The sequence below is a fragment of the Xiphophorus hellerii genome, chromosome 10 (assembly GCF_003331165.1).
Source record: "Xiphophorus hellerii strain 12219 chromosome 10, Xiphophorus_hellerii-4.1, whole genome shotgun sequence".
NCBI classification, from domain to species: Eukaryota; Metazoa; Chordata; class Actinopteri; order Cyprinodontiformes; family Poeciliidae; genus Xiphophorus; species Xiphophorus hellerii.
In genome coordinates, this window is record NC_045681.1 from 22,754,407 (window position 1) to 22,775,116 (window position 20,710).

General features: G+C 42.3%; 2 protein-coding genes across 7 annotated transcripts; one reads left to right on the top strand and one right to left on the bottom strand.

The window, feature by feature from the left end:
- The first annotated feature begins 1,577 nt into the window (after positions 1 to 1,577).
- Positions 1,578 to 13,727, top strand: l3mbtl2 (L3MBTL histone methyl-lysine binding protein 2). Of its 3 annotated transcripts, none has more exons than XM_032574582.1 (18): positions 1,578 to 1,724; positions 1,973 to 2,447; positions 2,519 to 2,624; positions 2,722 to 2,855; positions 5,065 to 5,137; positions 6,579 to 6,655; positions 6,868 to 6,985; positions 8,017 to 8,151; positions 8,278 to 8,363; positions 8,447 to 8,693; positions 9,110 to 9,180; positions 9,988 to 10,092; positions 10,202 to 10,349; positions 10,461 to 10,543; positions 11,859 to 12,105; positions 12,213 to 12,278; positions 12,953 to 13,081; positions 13,154 to 13,727. In XM_032574582.1, the coding sequence occupies exons 2-18, from the start codon at positions 2,097 to 2,099 to the stop codon at positions 13,465 to 13,467; spliced, it is 2,490 nt and encodes an 829-aa protein (XP_032430473.1). In that variant the 5' UTR covers positions 1,578 to 1,724; positions 1,973 to 2,096; the 3' UTR covers positions 13,468 to 13,727. The 3 variants fall into 3 exon arrangements, with proteins under 3 accessions (XP_032430473.1, XP_032430474.1, XP_032430475.1); XM_032574583.1 differs by having other exon boundaries at positions 11,859 to 12,093; positions 13,154 to 13,529; XM_032574584.1 differs by lacking the exons at positions 1,578 to 1,724; positions 1,973 to 2,447; positions 2,519 to 2,624; positions 2,722 to 2,855 and adding an exon at positions 2,862 to 4,348 and having other exon boundaries at positions 13,154 to 13,529.
- A 680-nt stretch (positions 13,728 to 14,407) lies between these two features.
- chadlb (chondroadherin-like b) lies at positions 14,408 to 20,625 on the bottom strand. Of its 4 annotated transcripts, none has more exons than XM_032574587.1 (12): positions 20,500 to 20,597; positions 19,741 to 19,814; positions 18,599 to 18,775; positions 18,305 to 18,499; positions 17,880 to 18,035; positions 17,616 to 17,761; positions 17,175 to 17,456; positions 16,880 to 17,099; positions 15,897 to 16,173; positions 15,405 to 15,817; positions 15,167 to 15,333; positions 14,408 to 15,069 (listed from the first exon to the last, which is right to left on the bottom strand). In XM_032574587.1, the coding sequence occupies exons 2-12, from the start codon at positions 19,798 to 19,800 to the stop codon at positions 14,838 to 14,840; spliced, it is 2,325 nt and encodes a 774-aa protein (XP_032430478.1). In that variant the 5' UTR covers positions 19,801 to 19,814; positions 20,500 to 20,597; the 3' UTR covers positions 14,408 to 14,837. The 4 variants fall into 4 exon arrangements, with proteins under 4 accessions (XP_032430478.1, XP_032430477.1, XP_032430479.1 ...); XM_032574586.1 differs by having other exon boundaries at positions 19,741 to 20,208; positions 20,500 to 20,563; XM_032574588.1 differs by having other exon boundaries at positions 15,897 to 16,170; positions 19,741 to 20,208; positions 20,500 to 20,562.
- Between the last annotated feature and the right edge of the window lie 85 nt (positions 20,626 to 20,710).

The following is a 20,710-nucleotide window of genomic DNA, read 5'->3' on the forward strand; positions in this document are numbered from 1 at the left end:
AAAAAAAAACATATTTAAGAGCACTTATTAAAAATATATGAAATCAAATTGCCACACTTTTCATATTTTTGCCCGTGTAATCAAATTTGATCAATGCTATCCATTCAAAATAAGTTTGAGAAACAGCCGGTACATTTCATCCACTAAACAGGTATTTTTTCATGTGTGGGAATATTTTTTAGACTCTTGTATGTACATGTACATTCCTATGGGAATATCAGCAACCACATAGGTGATGGCGCTGTAACTTGATGTGATATGGACAAGAGAGCTGCTAAATAAGAACCAGAATGATGTTTTGGCATTGAACATCCTTGTTTGTTCACAATGTCAGACAGGCCCATAGTTTCAAACTTCAAATTTAAAATATTTTATTAACCCCAAAGGGGAATTAAGTGATTTTGTAACTTGCATTAGCCAAGTTTCCTCTAAGAGTTATCGGAGATGGTGATGGCTGTGGAGGGATCTCCTAAAGCAGTCAGTGTCTCAGAGACGATGAAGCAGTCTCTGACCGAAGACACTCTGTTGTCACATAATCTCATAAAGAGGACGCTCAGGGTCGTCCGTAATCTTCTTCATATTATTAATAATCCTTCTCTGCATCATCTCAAGAAGGTCGACGGTTGTCCCCAGAACAGAACCATCCATCTTTGTCAGCTTGTTGAGCATTTTCAAGTCCCTGGCTCTGATGCTGCTACCCCAACGGATGATGAGCAATGGATTTATGGAAGATATGCAGCATTGTGGTCCAAACACTGAAGGAGCAAAGCATCCTCAAAAAGTACAGTCTGCTCCATACTTTCTTCTAGACCGCTTCACTGTTGCGTCACAAGACACCTAGGTTCATTAGTCAATGATCAATATTCACATGATTGTAATTACATCCATATGTCTTGACTGAAAAGATAATTTAGACTGATTGTTGCCAACTGATGGTAAATGGTAAAAGACACATCAACAGAATCAAATTGGCAACCTACTGATTAGAGGATGTACTCCTACTAACATTGCCACAATCATCCCACATTGATATTAGTGGCAGTGAAGGGCATGGCTGACTGATACAGCGTAAGACTTCTAGTGAGAAAGAATATACTGTATCTGCAGAATATATTAATATTCTGCCATATTAATATATATGATAGCATATATTAATAAAACTACCCATTACAGAACCAGTAAGATAAAATAAAAAAATAAAAAATACAAATTCACGTAACACTGTTCGGATTTTTAGTTGCATCCTTTTCTGCCACTTCACATTTATTCACTAAAAAGCTTTCAGTAACAGCAGGTGGCAGTATTGAGACATCTGCCGTTTTTCTCGACCACTAATAACTGTTTCTTTAAGTTTAGTTAAATTATCAGAAGCGTTGAAGGGGGAAAGAAATGCTATTTACTTATATTGCAGTTTCTTCGGTGTACTAACATGTTTAGAATGAATTTATAAATTATTATTTTCATTTAAGTTCATTTTTAATTTTTATTTTGTGTAGATGTCAGAATTCTGCTATACACTCCTTACCAGCTGGCGGCAGTAATGCACCATTAAGTTGTTTACCAACCGCCAATAATTGTCACAAGAAGAAGAAGAAGCTGTCACTACTGTACATTTATTGTGCTTCCAAAGATGTCGAACAGCTCATGTGTGAACATGTTACAGTTTCACACATCTTTAAACCAAATGTTTGGACATCACTAGACACAGGAAGTAGTAATTGAAGGTAATATCGAATGACGTGTTGTATTATTGACGGACAGATGAGGAAGTGTTCATACGGTTAGCAGCTAGCTTTGATTTACAGTCTGTCACATTTTGGTTCGATGTGAATGAAGAGCCTGTAGAAAGCTGTTAAAGCTAAGATGCTTCTTTGTTTTAGTATTTATTTATGAAAGCTTAGGTTACAGTGTTTAGAAAACCAATTCCTTAATGCTTTGTCTGTAAAATAAAATGTTCGCTCTGATATTACAGGACATAGGACCCCTGGGTTTGAAATGTGATTTTTGTAGCATGGATTTTTGTTCATTGGAAAACCCCCAGAAACCCACCAGGCCTGTGCGTGAAGCTCTGAGAAGCTGATGGTCCCGTTTTTAAGATGCCCTACCACTGCGTGGCCTACGGATGTGGCAAAACTGTCGAAGATGGGGTGACTTTGTTTAGGTTCCCAAAGGATCCAGATGAGTTCCGCAAATGGGAGAAGCAGGTTCAGAGGACCCGCGTGAAGTGGGTGGCCACAAGCTTCTCTCACCTCTGCAGCGAGCACTTTGGCAAAGAGTACTTTGAGGACAAGATGCCTTCAGGGACACTGAAGCTGAGGCCGGGAGCAGCTCCCACAGTGTTCGTCCGACCGCACTGCTCCTCCTGCGGAGGAGTGGGCTGCAAACAGTGCCTGCCTTCCATCCAGCGCCGCGCCTCGGCAGCAGAAACAGCAGAGCGCAAGAATAATGTAAGCAAGCTGATCGATTTGTGGGGTTTTCTCGGTGGTTCGACATAAACCTCAGCTCCATTTCTTCACAGGGAGAACACAAAGGAAAGGAGGATGACGATAAGAACATTCGCAAAGAAGAATGTGTGCCAAAAGTACGGGTGATCAGGAGGGAAAAAGCAAGAAGTGATGGACCATGTGAGGAACAGATATTTGAAAATAATAATTGTAGATGTTTTTGCAAAAAAAAAAACCCCAAACAAACCAGGCTCTGATTACATTCTCCACTTCGCAGTGATTTGTGAGATGTGTGGAACAACCGGCACTTTCAGCACCTTCTTTTCAAAATCAAAGCGTTTTTGCAGCTTATCCTGTTCACGCTCTTATTCATCCAACTCCAAGAGGTCGTCCATACTGGCACGTCTGCAGGTTAGAATGAAATCCATCCTGTTGGCATGTGCCATGTTTTAGGTAGGGTCTTCTTTTCAATTCTGTTTTAACAAATTGCCAAACTTCAGAGAACATTTAAAGTACTTAATGCACACTTTGGTACACATTATGTATTATGCCTTTGCAAATTCCTGCTTTAGACTCAATCTGAGTGTCTTCCGGCAGGGTTTGAGATTCGGCTTGATACCTTGGTATCGATCCATTCAAATCGTTTTGTCAAATTAAAAAGTTGTTCCTGGTGTTTTGTTAGACATGTTTCCGATATAGTCAGCACTAGTGGCCCATCTAATCAGCTCAAAGGTTTTGATCTGAAAGAGTCATTTGGTAAAATAAAATAAATAAAAAGTAGGTATTTCTTGAGTAAATTGGAAGAGAAATGGAATATTCTCTAATGTCTAAGAGTAATACATTTATGAGAAACAGGTTAAATTTTCCACAATTGAAGGCATAAATTTACAATTTGGACATTGAAAAATTAGAAATTAGTAAGGAAACAAAACTCTTAATTTTGTCCACCCAGGAAATGTCATTCTGATACAGGAAAATAGCCCGGATGTACTAACACTTTAGAAAATATCCCGATGTGAATCTCCTGAATTTCCCACTAAAATCCTTGACAACTTCTGGTATTTTTATTTTTTCCGTAAATATCTGTTTTTATCCTCTCAGGAATTTTCCGAGTTCTTTTTTTTTTCTTTCATGCAAATTTTAAGACTTTACAACGGTCAAGAATATACTAGTTTACTAGTGAAAACATAGTAAATTATATTAACTCATTATATTTACTCATTGAAAATTAGCAATTGGTTTCTACCCTTTAATATACAGGAATATTCTTTTTTTTTTTCAAATGTGTGAAGTTAATCTAGAAAGGTCTATCTTTTTTTCGGCAGAAATGTACTACTTCGTTCGTTCGTTATTATTATTATTTATTCACAACGGCCCTAAACTTCCATCGGAAATCCGTCACCAACTTTTCAACACTCCTAGTTTTTGAGTCTTATTGTTACAGTGACCAGTAGGTGGCAGCACTCAACTACTTTATGGCTTCCAACCCCGGGGGGAAATAAATAAAGAAGAAGAAGACCGCGCTAGATTTTAAATGCTACTGTTGTTGATGTGAGCCAGCGTGTGTGGGGCTCAGCTGGCTCAGCTCCGTCCTGTTCCTCACGGAAATGCCCAAAACCTGTTGCGTGGACTCCTGCTTGAGCAGGCGGTCTGACTTCATCTACCATCGGTTTCCTGTCAGCGACCCGGAGCGACTGAGACAATGGCTGTTTACGCTGGGCATGGACCCGAACACCCCGGTCCACGTCGTCAGCAAGATCTTCGTGTGCCAGAAACACTTCCAGCCGGACGATTACCTAGAAACGGACTCCTGTGTGAGACGCCGAGGCCCCTTGCTCAAAATCACCGCGGTCCCGACCGAATGCGTCGACGACCTGTTCGGCGTTCCATTCAGGCGCAAGGTGGTGAGTTCCCGCGGTCACCACGGTGGACGGGATGCTGGAAAACACTCGACCTCACGCTGAGCCGGCGTCGGTCCACCGTTTGATGGGGGCGTAGATATCTGAGGAGAATTCAGATGTTTATGTTTGAATTCAAATATCTATTCAGCCCTAAAAAGTTTGGAAAAGTATTACTTTTCTATATCATAATGCGAGTTGGGAGAACTGTGCAAAAATACATTTGGCTGGAAAAAGTTTTCCATTTCCTGACATCATACCTGATTTCATCTTCTAAAAGGAGATCAGTGTATTAAAAGAACTTGAGTTTTTGACAACACCTATTTAAGTTCATATTTACTTTTGACGGACATTAACTTCATGTTGGCAGAAATGCAGCAGTCTGTTTGTTTTTGAGCCAGTGCTGATTTCTGGTTCTCTTTCAGGTCTGACCTGCTGAGTTTGGGTTTGACTGATTCTAATTTTGAATCTAAGCATAACAAAACATTAAAGAGGGAAAAACAAAGACTTACTGATTCTTTTATTGGCGGTAGATGTAAGAATACAACAGGAAAGTGTTGCATCTTGATTGTACGGGGCCCCACCCTGGCACACTTGTAATATAAATATATAAATATAATATATATATAAATAAACAATAAATTTTCTTCTTCTGTAGTTTACAGTAGTGAGAGCAGAGAAACTGATCTAACTTTATATATAATGCACTTTCCTCTCTTTAGGGGCGTCCACCCTCAAAGAAAGCTACAGTTCTGAACAGAATGAACAAAACCTCCGCTACTGCAGGAGTAGAAGGTAATGGTGTGTGCGCTCACACACACACACGCACACGCCCACACGCACACACACACACACACACACCTGGCTACAAGGGGTCAAAACTAACAACTTGCAATGAAATGCAGTTTTAGTGATACAAATATAATAATTAGAAGTTCTTTGTTCGATTATCATAGATATAATGTTACTTTTGATCCTGCGACGTGGACTTAAGAGTTTTATTGTGATATTTTTTGGTGCTATTGCTGGGTTGCAGAATAACATGTGAAATTCAGACGGGGGTCAGGAAGTTTATTTCTCCAGTTCAAAACAGAGCGAGATTAATCACAGCGAGTACCTAATGCCCCGCATGGGCTGACGCAGACGAGGGATCTTGGAAAACATACACGTATATTTAGGATATGATCCATATTGTCTCTGGGAAAATAAAGAGACTTGTCATATAATCTCAAGGATTTCTTTGATCAGGTTAGGTCAACCATTTTGGATTCTTTTGATCCTAAATGGTTGAAACTAAATAACTGCATGCTTCCAGGCTTTTGTAAACTTGCCTTTGGCTCGTCGTATAATATGAAGTCTGCAGCACCAGATAGTTGGTTTATGTCGACCGCCTCAACGCCGGGTAAATCCTCAAGATTATATAACGAGTCTTTTTTGCAGAGACAATATGGACCGTATTGTAAATATACGCGTATATGCCTCGTCTGTTCCAGGCTGTTTAGGGCATCAGCGTTCTCTCTGTGATCCGTTTTGCTCTGTTTTGAACCGGAGAAATCCACTTCCTGACCCCCCATCTGAATTTTGTGTGCCATCCAGGTCACGTGTCTGCAACCCAGCAATAGTGACAAAAATTATGATAAAAAACCCCCCTATATTTAAGATAACTGTATAGCTGTGACTGCATGGCACAGCATTCATTGTGCCACAGACATAAATGTCGTTCTTGAAAGATATTCCCATTTACAACAGGATGAAACTTACTTTAAAAACTTTGATTCATATCACCAAGCGGCACAAAGTAACTGCAGTTAATTGTATTCTTGAATTTCCTTATGTTCAAAGTATATAAGCTGGCCTTTTGTGGAACAGATAATGGAGAAAATATCAAATTTCCAGTCATACTGTCAGTTTTTTTAAATTTTATTTATTTCCAATCAGTAAGTGAAATTTATCACATCAACAATAAATCTAAATTCTTACAAGAAAACTTTTCACAATAAATAGTAAGTGATTGCCGACCTGTACTTTCCACAAATTCAACTGCATTAATAATTGGTGTCAACTCTGCAAAAATAAGAATTCCTCCAGTTTCCGGCTGTTGTAGCAGTTGATTGGCCTTATCGTTTTTTGGGAGGTTTTATTTTGGGGGGCCGGGGGGTTCTAGCAACACTCATACTTGATGTTTCTCTTGATAACTCAAGCATGCACGTAGCTTTCTGCTCTGCTCACTCTGCAGCACATTCAGTGTTTGACTGGGGCTCCTACCTGACGACTGAAGCAGCGCTGGCTGCTCCCGTCTCCGGCTTCGCGCACGTGAGTCTACCTTACCACGTCCTGCAAGTTACACACATTATGTCCTGTGTTGCCTTTAAGAACCTATTGGTTAAATATAGAGAACGTCTTCAGATTGAAAATGCTGCTCAGACTACGTGTTGCTGCAGAGAAAAGAAAAGTGAATGGATTATGGGTAGTTGTGAGCTCGTGTTGCGCATGAAGAAGGCGGCTCACGATCTTCCCCTCTGCAGGCTCCACTCAGCTCTGACTGGGATGATGTGGTCGTCGGGATGAAGGTGGAGGTCCTCAACACCAACGCTGTCCTGTCCAATAAAGTCTACTGGATTGCTACTGTTCTTCAGGTCGCAGGTTTGTAAAGGTTTTCTGCTTATTTTTCAATTAATGGTGCCGTCAAACCACGAGAGTTGTACTTTTTAATACCTGCTAACAAATGTGTTTTTGTCAATTCTAAAATTTGGTGTAGATGATGATGATGAAACTCCATACATTTATCATCTCTGTATAACCAATATACACTTGTATGCAAAAAGTATTCACACCCTTTGAACTTTTCCATATTTTGACACATTACAACCACAAACATGAATATATTTCAGTGGAACTTTATATGAAAGACCACCACAAAGGGGCGCACAATTGTGGAATTAGTAAGAAAAGTAAACGTGACTCAAAACATTGTTTATAACAAACTGAAAAGTGCTGCTCCTCCTCCACTCAGCTCCTTCAGACTAGCCAACAGCAATTAGCAAACACCTGGTGGATCTGCTCATCGGTGGAGCTCATTATAGGAGCTGCTTCTCAGTGAAACGCTGGTAACAATGTCGTGAGAGGGTTAACAGAGGAGCCATGCTATGATTAGGTTCAGAAAGAGCAGGAGTTTCTTAAAGAGACAGATGCCCAATTTTAAGGCGTTAAATTGCAAAGTCAGATTTCCTTTCATATTTGATATATCTTGCATTTTTTTTAACAACTGAAGTAAGCATAGTTACTTGATTGTGCTATAAAATGGCACCGGGTACCTGGATAAACATAATACTGCCCCTTGCAATTTATTTGTGCTTTTAGTTGTTTGGTTTTTATTTACGTTTTATTTAGTTTTTGGTTGTTTGAATATTTAAAATATCTTCCAGATCCAGTGCAAAGTGTTCTTTTAGAAATTAAAAGTTTATTGGTCTGCATTATCAGTGCAGGCTGCTACTTGAAGAAAATGGTCTCAATGCATCGCCCAGCAAAATTGGTTATTGTGACAGTTCTCTTATGAAAGCCACAGAAATTTGGGGTTGTAGCGAGACGGAATATGAAAACCTTCACGCCGCATCCCGAGCTGCTCTGTAATGGTTTCGTGCTTTTAACTCCGTCCTCCGCTCGCCTGTCTGCAGGCTACAAAGCTCTGCTTCGATACGAAGGCTACGAACACGACAGCAGCCATGACTTCTGGTGCAGCATAGTGTCGGGGGAGCTGAACCCGATTGGGTGGTGCTCCATGACCAGCAAGCTGCTGGTGCCGCCGCAAGGTGAGCTCCTGCTTTTTTCCCCTTTTCCCAGATTTGAATCTTGGCTAACCGTAAAACGACGCGCGAGAAAACCCACGTTCGCTACCGGAAAAAAACAAACAAACAAAAAACTCGTCTGTTTTACAGATGCGAAGAATATCTCCGACTGGAAATTGTATCTGATGAAGAAGCTGGTGGGCTCCACCACTCTGCCCGTCGACTTCTACGTGAAGGTAGACATTTCGCTGTTTTTGACGCGTTTCCTCTTGCCAGAAGACGAAACTGGAGCCGAACTGTTTGTTTTTGGCTTCGTCAGCTGGCGGAGAGCATGAAGCCCTCTTTCAGGGTCGGCACACGCGTGGAGGTGGTGGACCCCAAACACGTGAGCCGCACCCGCCTGGCCGTCGTCGACGCCGTCGTCGGCGGCCGTCTCCGGCTGGTGTACGCCGACCAGAGCGACGTCCCCGACAACGTGGTCTTCGACTTCTGGTGCCACATGTGGAGTCCTCTTGTCCACCCGCTGGGCTGGTCCAAGACCGTGGGTCACACCATTAAAGCATATGGTGAGTTCAAAAGCGGGGAAAAACATGGGATTATTTATTTATTTATTTTTCATACTGAGTGTTGAGCTTTATCTATAAACGTCATGTGTTTGAAAGTTTTCTTTTCGTTCTTTTTACATGTTCATGGGGAGCTGAATTTGGATTATTATTATTGTTATCGCTGCATTTTAATGAATTCTTGTCACAATGGAGAGCTTAACAGGCCATAATGGCATATCACTGCACTGCTGTGGCGGTTTCCGCTAAGATTGCCATTTCTTATTTCCACTTTGTTGTGTATTGCATGTAAAGTTAGAAACAACTCAGTCATGGAAACATAAAAAAAACTGTTCATTTGACTTGTAGATAATAGCTTACAATAGTGAAGGTTTTTTTTTTTCTTTTTACTCTCAGTTACTCAGTTGTCTTGTTTATAGGAAGCAACATGGAAGCTTCAAGCAACCCAAAGGGAAACAGTGAAAATGTGTTCCAGGGCCTCTTTAAAAAGGTAAGCTGTATCTCTAATGCAAAAATGTTTGACTCCTGTCTCACATTCTGTAAAGAGGTGGCATCCCAACTTTGGAAAAAATAAATAAATAAGAAAAATACTATAACCTAGCATCACAAAAAAATATATTGTGAATAATATTTACCTGTTAAACTCATCATGGATCCGGTAAATATTTTATTAAAACAAATAAGGTTATCGGATGTCTAAAGCATATTAACTTGAAAAGCCAGTGTGCTTTAATAAAATTCAGTTTGCAACACATTCTTTATTTAGGCTAAATTAAAGAAAAAAATAAAAGTTTTGCGTATTTTCAGAAATGAGTTTTGAAAGCACTTATGACAAATCAAAAGCAGATTTGAGTGCAACAAAGTCTGCTTTGGAGTAAAATTCATTGGATAAATGTGATCCTTTTAAGATTAAAGCGAACTCTGAAAACCTTCTTATTAAAGGACCGACACGTTGTGTTCTTTTTGTTTCCCATTGTAAGAAAGTTAAAACTTGTGTGTAACAATTTTGCCCTAATTATTATTAAAATATCTGACTCAACCAGCTGGGCTGGGGAAACTTGGAGATTCCCACTTTAAAATGTTTGTGTTGCTTTAACTCACCACTAGTTGGCGGTGTTTTCCTGCCTTTGGTTAGGTTTTGTAGGTTTTTTTTTTTTTTCCCCCATAAACTTGCGTGTTCTAAAGGTTTACTTGCTTGCTTGGATGATTTCAGCTGTTCTAGTTTCAAATTGTCAGATGTAAAAGAAAATTAAATTCCTGTTTGTATGAATTGAAAATGTTTTCGTTCGACCTGCAGCCCAGGATCGTCTACATGGGGGAGGGATTCTTTGAGGAGGGAATGAAGCTGGAAGCCATTGATCCTCTAAATCTGGGAAACATCTGTGTCGCCACTGTTCACAAGGTAACAAAGCGTTATTAGTTTTTCTGTTTGGGGGAGGCGCTCGCGTCTGATTGGTCAGCTCTGCCTTCATCAGAATCGATACCTCTGCCTTGTGCCTGGTCATCTGCAGGTGCTGCTGGACGGTTACCTCATGGTGGGCATCGACGGGACGGAGCTGAACAACGGCGCCGACTGGTTCTGCTACCACGCCTCCTCCCACGCCATACTGCCCATCAACTTCTGTAAAAGGAACGACATCACCCTCACCGGGCCCCGAGGTGATGGTCTGCTGCCTCATCAGCGCTCCAAACGAGTCGTTCTCCTGCGGATTGTGATTCATCAGCTTGTGGTTTTATCAAGAAACGTGATCCGTGTCTGTGTCCTGGCAGGTTCTGATCCTCAGACTTTCACCTGGGACAAATATCTGCAGGAGACAAAAGCAACGGCTGCACCAGCACGACTGTTTAACACTGTGAGTTCTGCTTTGGGAGGCAGAAGTCTGAATTTGGTCCTTGTTTGAACAGAGACAGACTAAACCACCCAGGATTACAAACTACCTTGGAAACTTCAGTTTATTGCAGGTTTTACATGATTCACTGTTTTAAACAGGCAGTATTATGTAAAATTAACTTTTTTCTTTTCTTTTTTTTTAAAACTTTATATCATGCTATGTTATTCCCTCATCAGAAACATACCTGGAGTGTTGCCTTGATTCTTTCATGCATGTTTGAGAAATCCTTTCAACTCCATGGCAACCATTAATCTGTGCAAAAGTCCTGGTTGGACCTAGCCCCACCTTCTCTGAGCTGCAGTTTCCAAGTTTCTGCCTCACAGAGCAGCCCTTCTCTGTTTGTCCTTCACTCAGCTCCTTCAGACTAGCCAGCAGCAAGTAGCAAACACCTGGTGGAACTGCTCATCTGCTGAGCTCATTGTAGGAGCTACTTCTCAGTGCAACGCTGGTAAAAACGTTGTCAAAGGGTCAATAGAGGAGCCATGTTGTGATGACTTCCTGAAGGCAGAGTTTCAGAAGGAGCAGGAGCTTCTTAAAGAGACAGAGACCCAATTTCAAGGTGCTAAAATACAAAGTCAGATTTCTTCTGCGTTATGTTTGACATGCAACATCTTTATAACAACTGATAACGTAGTTACATGATTATGCTATAAAATAGGCCTAGAAAATACATAATACTGCCTTTTTAACACACCTGATTCAGATGACTACAGTTTAGTGAAAGCCTGTTAATCAGCCAGCAATTGTAATGAGGCTTGTTGAATCAGGACGGCTAAAACGTTCAGTTACTAGAGATATACCTCATAACGATTCGGAGCTGATACTGCAGCAAAATGCTAAGAGGAGCTGAATAAAAATCCTCTGCCCAGTTTCTCCACTGAAGAAAAACGTCCCCACAGCCTTATGCTGCCACCACTGTGTTTTACCAGAGGTGCAGCTTAGATTCAATAACAGTTGAACAGTTGTCGTCAGTAATGAGCAGGATTATTAAGTTGTTTTAAAAAAAAATTTCCCCATTTAGGCTGCAGATCCTGGTAGCTCTGTTTTCTTGTTAGGCCACTTCTGAATGCAGTTTGTTGTGCTGGACTTTATTTCGGGGTGTCAGAGTAACTGGGGGCAGAATAAAAATGTAAACAAGTCATCATTTTTCTTTCCATTTGACAATTCGTCACTTTAAATTCCAATAAGTTTGAGGAAAAGTTTTACTGGTGTAAATACTATAAACCATCACACCTTGTGGTGTTTTTGTTGTTTGTTTCTGGTTGTTTTTCCTCAGGACAACCCAGGCCACGGTTTCTCCCCCAACATGAAGCTGGAGGCCGTGGACCTGATGGAGCCGCGGCTGGTGTGCGTCGCCACGGTGAAGCGCTGCGTGGGCCGCCTCCTGCTGATCCACTTCGACGGCTGGGAGGACGAGTTTGACCAGTGGGTAGACCACCAGTCTCCAGACATCTACCCCGTCGGATGGTGCGAGCTGGTGGGCTACCAGCTGCAGCCGCCTCCAGGACTCGGTGAAAACATCTGGAGAGCTTTTCTTTTTTTTCTTTTTAGTTTTTAGCTTTTATTTTTAACCCCATCTCAGCGGTGTGTTGGATAATGGAATGACAAAGGTTTCTTTTTTGTTTTACAGCACATTTGACTGAAAACCACTCGGCGCAGTACAAGAAGCCCAAACCCATCGTGCACGGCAGAAAGAGTACGTGAAACGTTTCCCCACTACACGCCAGGGTCACAATAGTTTTGGATTTTTTTCATTAGATTTATTAATTACCCCATCAATAAATCTAATAGTGTGTTTGTTTTTTTTTACCCCTCCAGGGGGTCTTTTTTTTGTGGGCTCCAGTGTCCCTTATATGACAGTAGGCTGACAGGAAACAGGGAAGGAGAGGGGGGAAGACATGCGGCAAATGTCGTCGGGTCCGGGAGTCGAACCCACGACGGCCGCGTCGAGGACTTAAGGCCTCCAAATACGGGTCGCGCTAACCGCTACGCCACCACGGCACGCCCTAATAGTGTGTTTTCTAGTTATTATTAGTTAAATGTTGCTTAGTTTTTATTAGGCTTAGTAGTATTTTTTTTTTTTTTGCACTTAAATTTTTTTGTGCAGAATTCAAAAAGGTCTAAGCATGTTCTTGTGATCGTGGGAGTTACAAAAATATTTTCTGTTTGGGATCAATAAAGTATTTTTGAACTGAATTTATTGTTGACCATAAATTAGACGCAGGTTGACTTTTCGGCTAACAAAAATCCATAATTCTGCTCCATCGTGTGTTTTTGCTTTGTGTTTTATAAAATATTTAAATTTCCTCACAAATTACAGATTCATCTGCTTTATGTTCCTTTATTTTTTTATTCTATTCCCTGCTTCAGGAAGAAAGTACGGTAGGAAGCGGATGATCCAGGAACAAGCGAGCGACGCCTCTAACGAGCTGCCAGAAAGTTCTCAGAGTAGTCAGCCGGAGATCCCAGCCATCAAAACTGAAGCGGAGGAACAAGAGAGTGAGTGACCGGCTCTCAGATCCGTCACTTCTACATTTCAAACAACCGGCTGAACGAGGTTTGTCTCTGCAGTCGCCCCGGTCCAGGTGAAAGTGGAGGAGATGGAGACTCCTATCGAGAATCCTCACAAGACTCGGCAAGCCTCACTGAGACCTGTAAAGCAGGAGAAGACGGAGCAGCAGGCGGAGTCGATGCAGTCCGGCCGAGAGGAGGTTGGATCTCCGAAGGAAAACTTAAGAGAAACTACCGTTCAGAGTGAAAACAAAAACACAGATCAAGAAGGCTTGAAGGCCGGGAGTCGAGAAAACGACAGCAGCCAGAATGAGATGTGGGAGAGCAACACTGAGCAGGACCGGGCCGGAGAAACTGAGGACATAGACGTATGAGAGGGAGAGGCTTTCACAGACAATGAAAACCTCACAAGTTTAGAACAAAATATTAGTTTTGATAAATATGTCAATGTCAATCGCATCGTGTAGAGTTTAGGAACTACCTCCCTTTGACCATGTTAAAAGCATGATGGATAACTTTGGCTGTAATGATAGTTCTTTTTTATTTACTTTGTCTTCTGCAGATCACTTTGGTCTAAATTTCCTATCAGTTACAAATAAACCAGCTGATTTGCTGTCGTCTTTTGTGGAAGTAATACCAGATAAGTTTGTGTTTATGGGTCTGGAGCAAAAGCCGCAAAGCCAAGATGGAGTCATTTAGCTTATCCAGACAGAAACAAGCTAAGATATTGAGCATATTAGATTAGAGTTTAATGACAATTAGTTAAAAGTTTCAAACCTTTGTCAGGATATTAATACAGAATTTTATTTTGAAACAAAGAACTGTCTGACATAAGTGGGGGATTTTCAACTTGTGAGAAACTGGATTAAAAATGCATGTGGTTTGATTTTAGCACCAAATTTCCAACAAAAACGTTTAGATTGACCATATTGCTTATATTTAAAACAGAAAATACGGTACTGTAAAATTGAATAGATTAGAACAGGGGTGTCAAACTCCAGTCCTGGAGGGCCGGTGTCCTGCAACTTTTAGATGTGCCTCTGCTGCACCACCTGAACAGAATAATTAGGTCATTAGCAAGACTCTGGAGAACTGATCTACACAAGGAGGAGGTTATTAAGCCATTTTATTCCAGTGTTTTGTACTTGTGGCACAACTAAAAACTGCAGGACAGCGGCCCTTGAGGACTGGAGTTTGACACCTGTGGATTAGAATATACTTTGTCTCCAAAGGGAAATATGTCTTTGGCAAAGTGCTACACAGTTATAGGAAAAAACAGAACAAAAACCAACACAGCAAGTAGACGGTGCAATGTAAGTACTAAAGTAATATGTTGCGTCATCTAGAACACTTTATTTTTTAATGTACAGACAGAGGCAAAAATGCAGCATCAACACCTGCTAAGTTATTTTCAATTAAATGTGCTTGTTGCAAACCGCCTAAAAGTGTCCCTGCATGCTCAGTAGAGAACATAGACATACACACGTCTATGGATGGTGAGGGTGGAGCATAGCTTGTGATTTTACTATTAACTTAATCCTCATTATCGGATGTCCACCATGGTGGTGTATTTTGGGTTTTTTTTATGTGTGATGGGATCTGGATTGTCTGTTCAACTTGTTGAATATTAATTAAACTGCATAACAATTAGATGCGACAGAGTAACCCACGTCGATGTCATTTAAATAGAATACGACAGAATATTTTTGACGCAGTCAGTTCAAATGTGCGACAACAAAAAAGTCTAGCGCAACTTCTGGTTTGCGCATGCCCTGAACCTTCGTCTACCATGGCGACAAATAACACTGACACTGGATAACCTCTTGTGCTGCTTTTCCGTGCCAGTGGCCTTATGTGGAAGACTTTCTCCACCCGAACATGCCTTGAACACGTAGACATCTTTGACCTTTCGGCCCTTCACCTCAGGGGGATTAGCGCAAGTGGCTCTCACCTTGAGATTAACCTTCTCAATCCACCTAGATGAAAGAGAGGAACAGATAATGTCCAAGTTCTCCATTAGCAATGCCAAAATGTCTGCCAATGGGATATCTTTAAGTCAAAGGAGCTGCTTACAGGCGTAGCGGCAGTAGAGGGCAGTCGCACATCAGAGGGTTGTCGGCCAGGTTGATGACTTCCAGGGATGCGAGTTGGTGGAAGTCGGGCACCTCTTCCAACTTATTACCTTCCAGAAACAGACTCCTTAACCTTGGACCCACACCAACTAGGGAGTTCTCAGACATCTGCGGTTTGGAAAACATCATCAGAAAGCATTTTTGTGCACTTGGTTACGCTTTTTAGGGGAGAAGCTCACCTTCTCCAGCCCCATCTTATCCAGATACAGGTCCTTCAGAGATCCCTCCAGCGGTTTAAAAGCGTTCGGGCCCACCCAGCGGATCAAATTACCGGACAGCCTGAGGTCCTTGATGTTCCTTGCCTTGCTCAGTGCCTCGGTGGGCACCTCCTTCAGCTTGTTTCCCCCCAGGTGGAGCTTTTCTAGACCACTGGCCTGATCCAAAGCCCTGGGTGAAATGTTCCCGATGTTGTTTCCAGTGAGGTAAAGAGCTCTGAGACCCAAAGCTCCAGTCAGAATACCAGCCTCCAACTTGGTGATGGCATTGTTCTCCAAGTGAAGTGCTAGCAGACTAGGCACCAATTTAAAGGCTCCTTTGGGGAAATCAGCAAAGCGATTCTTCTCCAGGTAGAGGTAAGTCAGCTGCGGCAGACCTGTGGATTCAGAAGATTAACCAAGCTTGTAATTATTGAAAGAATAAACCTTATAGATTTTTTTCCTCATAAAAAGCACCTTTAAAGGCTTCAGGACTGAGGGACGTGAGGTCGTTCTCGGACAGGTAGAGGTATATCAGTCCCTTCATACTGCTGAAAGCCCCGACCTCCACATCCACAATCTTGCAGCGCTGCAAGTGCAGCGATACCACCTGGGCCACACCAGGGAAACTGTTGCTGGGAATGTAGTGGAAGTTATTGCCTCGCATGTCAAGAAGACGTGTCTCAGGAGAGAAACCTCGAGGCACTTTGGTGTGGCCGCGGTTCTCGCATGAAGAGTGGTGTGTCTCTGCCTGCTGGCAAACAATTTCAGACGTATTATTGGTAAAGACTCAAGGACCCACACAGACAAACACAACTACTAGTTTAATCTATCCATAAGCTGATTTTCTGTTGGTCTCATGACAGGTAGGGTAGGTTACCAGTTTATGCAAAACTAAGCGTAAATGCCTCAAACCAGCTGTCCACCAAGGTGGTGGAGGGATGATGCTTTTGACTCACTTTGAAGCCCTCCTGATCTGGGAAACAAACAAGCATGGAGTTTGCCACGAACTCTGTACGTAAATCAAATTGTTGTAGAGTCAAATGTGAAGCCATCTGTCTGATAGTTAGAGGTTTGCCCAAATGTGAGGGACACCCTAAGTTCTACACCTAAATCACATCAATGTAGCCAAAGTGCAACTGAAGTGACTGAAACATAAACAACTGAAGGTGTTTATCGAGGCCTTTATAACCGACGACACCTCAAAGTCCACAACCAAGTAAGACAGGACAATGGTTTTAAGGTATTGCTGCTGAACTTTGTTCAAGGTCCAGATGATCTAGTTTTCATAAAAACCTTAGAAATATAAGAATGTGCATTCTTTTTCTGCATAACCTGTACTTGCTCTCTGGTATACTGAATCACAGGAGAGGGCAAGACAAATTTGAAAAAGAAAAAAAACAAAGCAAAACTTGAAACCTCTCATTAATCCATCCAATCCCCTTAAGTAATCCAGTCACCTCACAGACACAGTTGGCAGGACATTTGATCTTGTTTTCTGGCTCTTGGGTGGGTGGTGGAGTGATCCTGGTTGCTTCCTCAAACTCTGCCTTCAGCATGGCTTCCTGGCTCTGGCAGCGCAGCTCTTTAGGGTAGACAGCCTCCAGGCTCTCCCCTGAAAGATGGGCCGGTCCTCCACACGTCCCCAGCAGCTTCACTTTGCGATAGATTGCCCACTCTCTGCAAGATGGTCAAAAATAAAGAAATAAACATCCCTGTGGTCGATTAAAAACCAGCCAGTGAGTTTTGCTGCACCTGAGTGGACTCAAGTAGCAGTTGCAGTTGATGGGGTTCCCAGCCAGGCTGAGACGTGCCAGCTTAGGTGAGCCTTCAGAAAAGGGCTGAAGGACACGCAGCTGGTTATGACTGATGTCCAGGTGTACAAGGTTGGGAGATTTCGATACAGCGGTGTTGACCAGGTCCTGCAGGGACATGTGGTCCAGGAAGAGGTGTGTCAGCTTTGCCATGGACACTGCGTTCTCTCCCAGATACGTCATGGGGTTATAGCTAAGGTCCAGACGAGTCACCTCTGGCAGCCTGGACACAGGAAGGAAGAGATGTGGAGAAGAAGAGGGAAACATCAGGATTTAAACATGTGTGTTACTGCAGTGGATCTGCTTTCTGGTATCTCCTTTGGAGAATTGTCTAAGCTCACTCCCCACTGAAAGCAGAGGTCATCTCTCCGAGCATCCTTACCTTGTCATGGTTTCAGTTGGAAAAAACTGCAGCTCATTGTGGTCTAGGCTGAGTCGGTTGAGCGTGAACAAGCCAGCGAACGCCTCAGTGTCCAGGTAATTCAGAGAATTGTGACTGAGACGAAGCCACTTGATGTTCTGCAAGCCCTTGAAGGATGAACATTTGCCTGTATCAATGATAATGACTACAAGAGGCGCTTGTAGTCAATTTTCTGATTGGTGTTTGCGCAGTTTTCCCTTTCGGGAAATTTTTGTGATTGTGTACCTGGAAGGCCAGGTGGGGCATGTAGACCAGCTGGTTGTGGGTGACAGAGAGAAGGTTGAGGAAGCCCAGCTGAGAGAACGCTCCAGGCTTTATCTCTTCCACACGGTTATGGTCGATGAACAGCTGCTTCAGCGAGGAAAGGCCATCAAAAGACTCCTGGACTCAAAGGACATAAACCATAGTTTTACCCACTTTGCCCTAAAAACATAAGTATTATTTTGAATCTGATCTGACTATTGATCAACTGGATTCATTTGAAGTGAACTGGATTTTTTTTTTTGAAAGTGGATCTAAATTGGACTTGTCTAATCAATGGCATTTGTTGAAGAATGGTGGTGAATTTTTGGCATGAAGAATGGCAGCAACTCAAAAGGGAGAAATTGGGACAGCATAGCTTATAGCTGTATCTGTGACTTTCTGATCACCTGGTAGAGAATCTCTATGTTGTTGTAGGCCAGGTTAAGGAAGACCAGGCGGCCAAGGCCACGGAAAGCCCCCTCCTTAACTCTCCGGATGTTACACCTCGGCAGCCAAAGGTGAGTCAGATAGGGAGTGTGTTTAAAAGCTCCTGAGGGAAGTTCTTGGATGTCACTGCCTCGGAGATCCAGCTTCACGGTTATCTAGAGCAAAACACATCGCAGCTGTAGCCTTACAGCTCAGTGACAAACTGTATGTGTAGAAACTCTGATGAGTGTGTGTGTGTGTGTGTGAGGAGAAACCTCATCAACAGTGGAAGGAACTTGGGTCAGGTTTTTGTTCACACAGGCCACTTTGAGTTGGATCTGGTCACAAATGCACTGCTGTGGACATTTTGCTGTGTGGCTCGGAGGGATGCAAAGGAGCAACAAGCTGAGCAACAGAACCCAGAAAGGGTTCGGCAAGTCCAGAACAGGCATCTGTAAAAAAAGAGAATTTATAAGAGGATTACTTCAATATGCAGGAACAACTCACTTTTAAGCATGAAAAGGTGTGAAAACTGTGATCACATCAAAACTGAAATCTTTGCCCTATTTGAAAAACGCAGTGAAGAGGAAAACTGACAAAGCACCATAGTTAAAACACCTTCCCCACAGTGAAACGTGGTGGTTGATTTCCTTCAGCAGGGACAGGGAACCTGATAGGATAAATACAGAGCAGTTTAAGAGAAACTGAGGTGTTTTGTCATAAACTCTAGAAGGCACAGGTGGAGGGGTCACCATTCGCCTCGATCAATGACTACCTGACAAACAGACCACAGTTTGTGAGATGGAAGGATTGAGTCTCTAACCAGCACAGGTGTACCACAGGGGGCTGTTCTCTCACCATTCCTTTTCACTGGGTACACCTCAGACGTCCAGTGCTTCTTGAAGAAGCTTGGGTCCTTTAGTGTCGGTGCAGTAAAATGGTGCAGCTCTTCTGTAAGTCTGTCGAGGAGAGTGTCATCTCCTCTGCTTTTGAAAAGCATGTTCCCGTTTGTGTACCCTGCCTCTCACCCAAAATGTCTAGCTGGAGATAGGCACCAGCACCCCTTCCGGCCCCGCTGGGGACAAAGGTGTAAGAAAACGGATGGATTTATTGCTTGTGGAACACAATGCAAGGATTTTGAGCTGTACAAATACTTTTGCAAGTCTCTAATTTGAGAGGTACAGAAGAGGATTAGAGCCACTGATACAAAAAAAAAAGAAAAGAGAGACTTTGTCCTCAAAAGTCTGATTTTAATCAGCGGAGATCAAGTCAGAATTCTGAGAAATATGGATTCTGAGGAAAAAACGTCAGATTTTTATAAAAGAGGCCCCAACCCTCTTCTGTAGTGAAGATGAAAAGTAGTGAAAACCTTAATTAGTCTGAGCTTTTAAATATGGAAATGCTTTATAATTCCTACCTTTATGCCACTTGCCCCTGCTCTGGTCTCCACTGGAATGCCCTGAAGCCACATTCCCATGTTGGATCAACAGCCTTGATCCACAGGAGCAGAGACCAAAAGCTTAACAGTTTCATGTTCAGAGATTTGGAGAACTAAAACATTAGCTTGTGCCTCAATCTTACACCAGCAGGACCGTAAAGAAAAACCAAACAGCAAAGACATAAATGTAGAATAGTTTTTAATATCTAAAAACTTGGTTAGAAAAGAAAATCCTGTTTAAAAGTTGGCTATTTGTCTAAATGAAGCCCTGTTAAAAATGTTATAGCTTTGTCCCTTAAAGTAAAGGGAAAACACTGAGGGACTCAGAAACTGGAGACAGAGGAATGTTTGCTCGGACCCTTACTGGGGTCCAAACTGCAGAGAGGAAGCTGCGTACAAAGACGCAGTGTCTATTCCTGCCGATGTCATGCCAAAAATGTATTCCCTCTGCAAAAAAAAAAAAAAAAAGGGAAAAAAAGAGAGTCCTTTCAGCTAGCAGGGTGTGAAAACTATTTTACACAGATTTTAGACATTCCCATGCGTTAATGTATCCATTTACTGGCTCATCTTAACGCATGCCAGCAAAACTAGGACAAAAACAAACTGAAGAAAATGAAGCATACATCACAGGCTAATGAAGCACAGCTTTTGCGTCGTCAATTGTTACCAATAAAAAAATTAGAGAAAGTTTTTAAATCCACAGATGAATTTCATCAAGCATATTTTCGGTACACTAACCTCTACTTCGCTGCAGCTCGCTAAGACTCCACTTCTCTTTACCCGGCTGTGCCTCGTCCAAAACCAACTCTGCTTCTCCGACCCGCCGGCCACCTCCCACTCCATGGGGAAGTCATTTCCACCAAACTGTTGCTACACCGCCTTCATAATTTAAACAAGTGCAACAACAAACAAGCTTCTATGATACTTGGGTAGCAGACAAAAATAACAG

Coding starts and splice junctions, on each gene's coding strand:
- l3mbtl2 (XM_032574582.1), top strand. CDS start 2,097: ATGCCCTACCACTGCGTGGCCTACGGATGTGGCAAAACTGTCGAAGAT. Junction 2,625..2,721: donor AGCAAGAAGTGATGGACCAT/GTGAGGAACAGA, acceptor TCCACTTCGCAG/TGATTTGTGAGATGTGTGGA. Junction 2,856..5,064: donor CCATACTGGCACGTCTGCAG/GTTAGAATGAAA, acceptor TCCTCTCTTTAG/GGGCGTCCACCCTCAAAGAA.
- chadlb (XM_032574585.1), bottom strand. CDS start 20,604: ATGGAGTGGGAGGTGGCCGGCGGGTCGGAGAAGCAGAGTTGGTTTTGG. Junction 18,500..18,598: donor TTCCTTCCACTGTTGATGAG/GTTTCTCCTCAC, acceptor GTTTTGCTCTAG/ATAACCGTGAAGCTGGATCT. Junction 16,171..16,879: donor CTGCCAACTGTGTCTGTGAG/GTGACTGGATTA, acceptor GTTTGCCAGCAG/GCAGAGACACACCACTCTTC.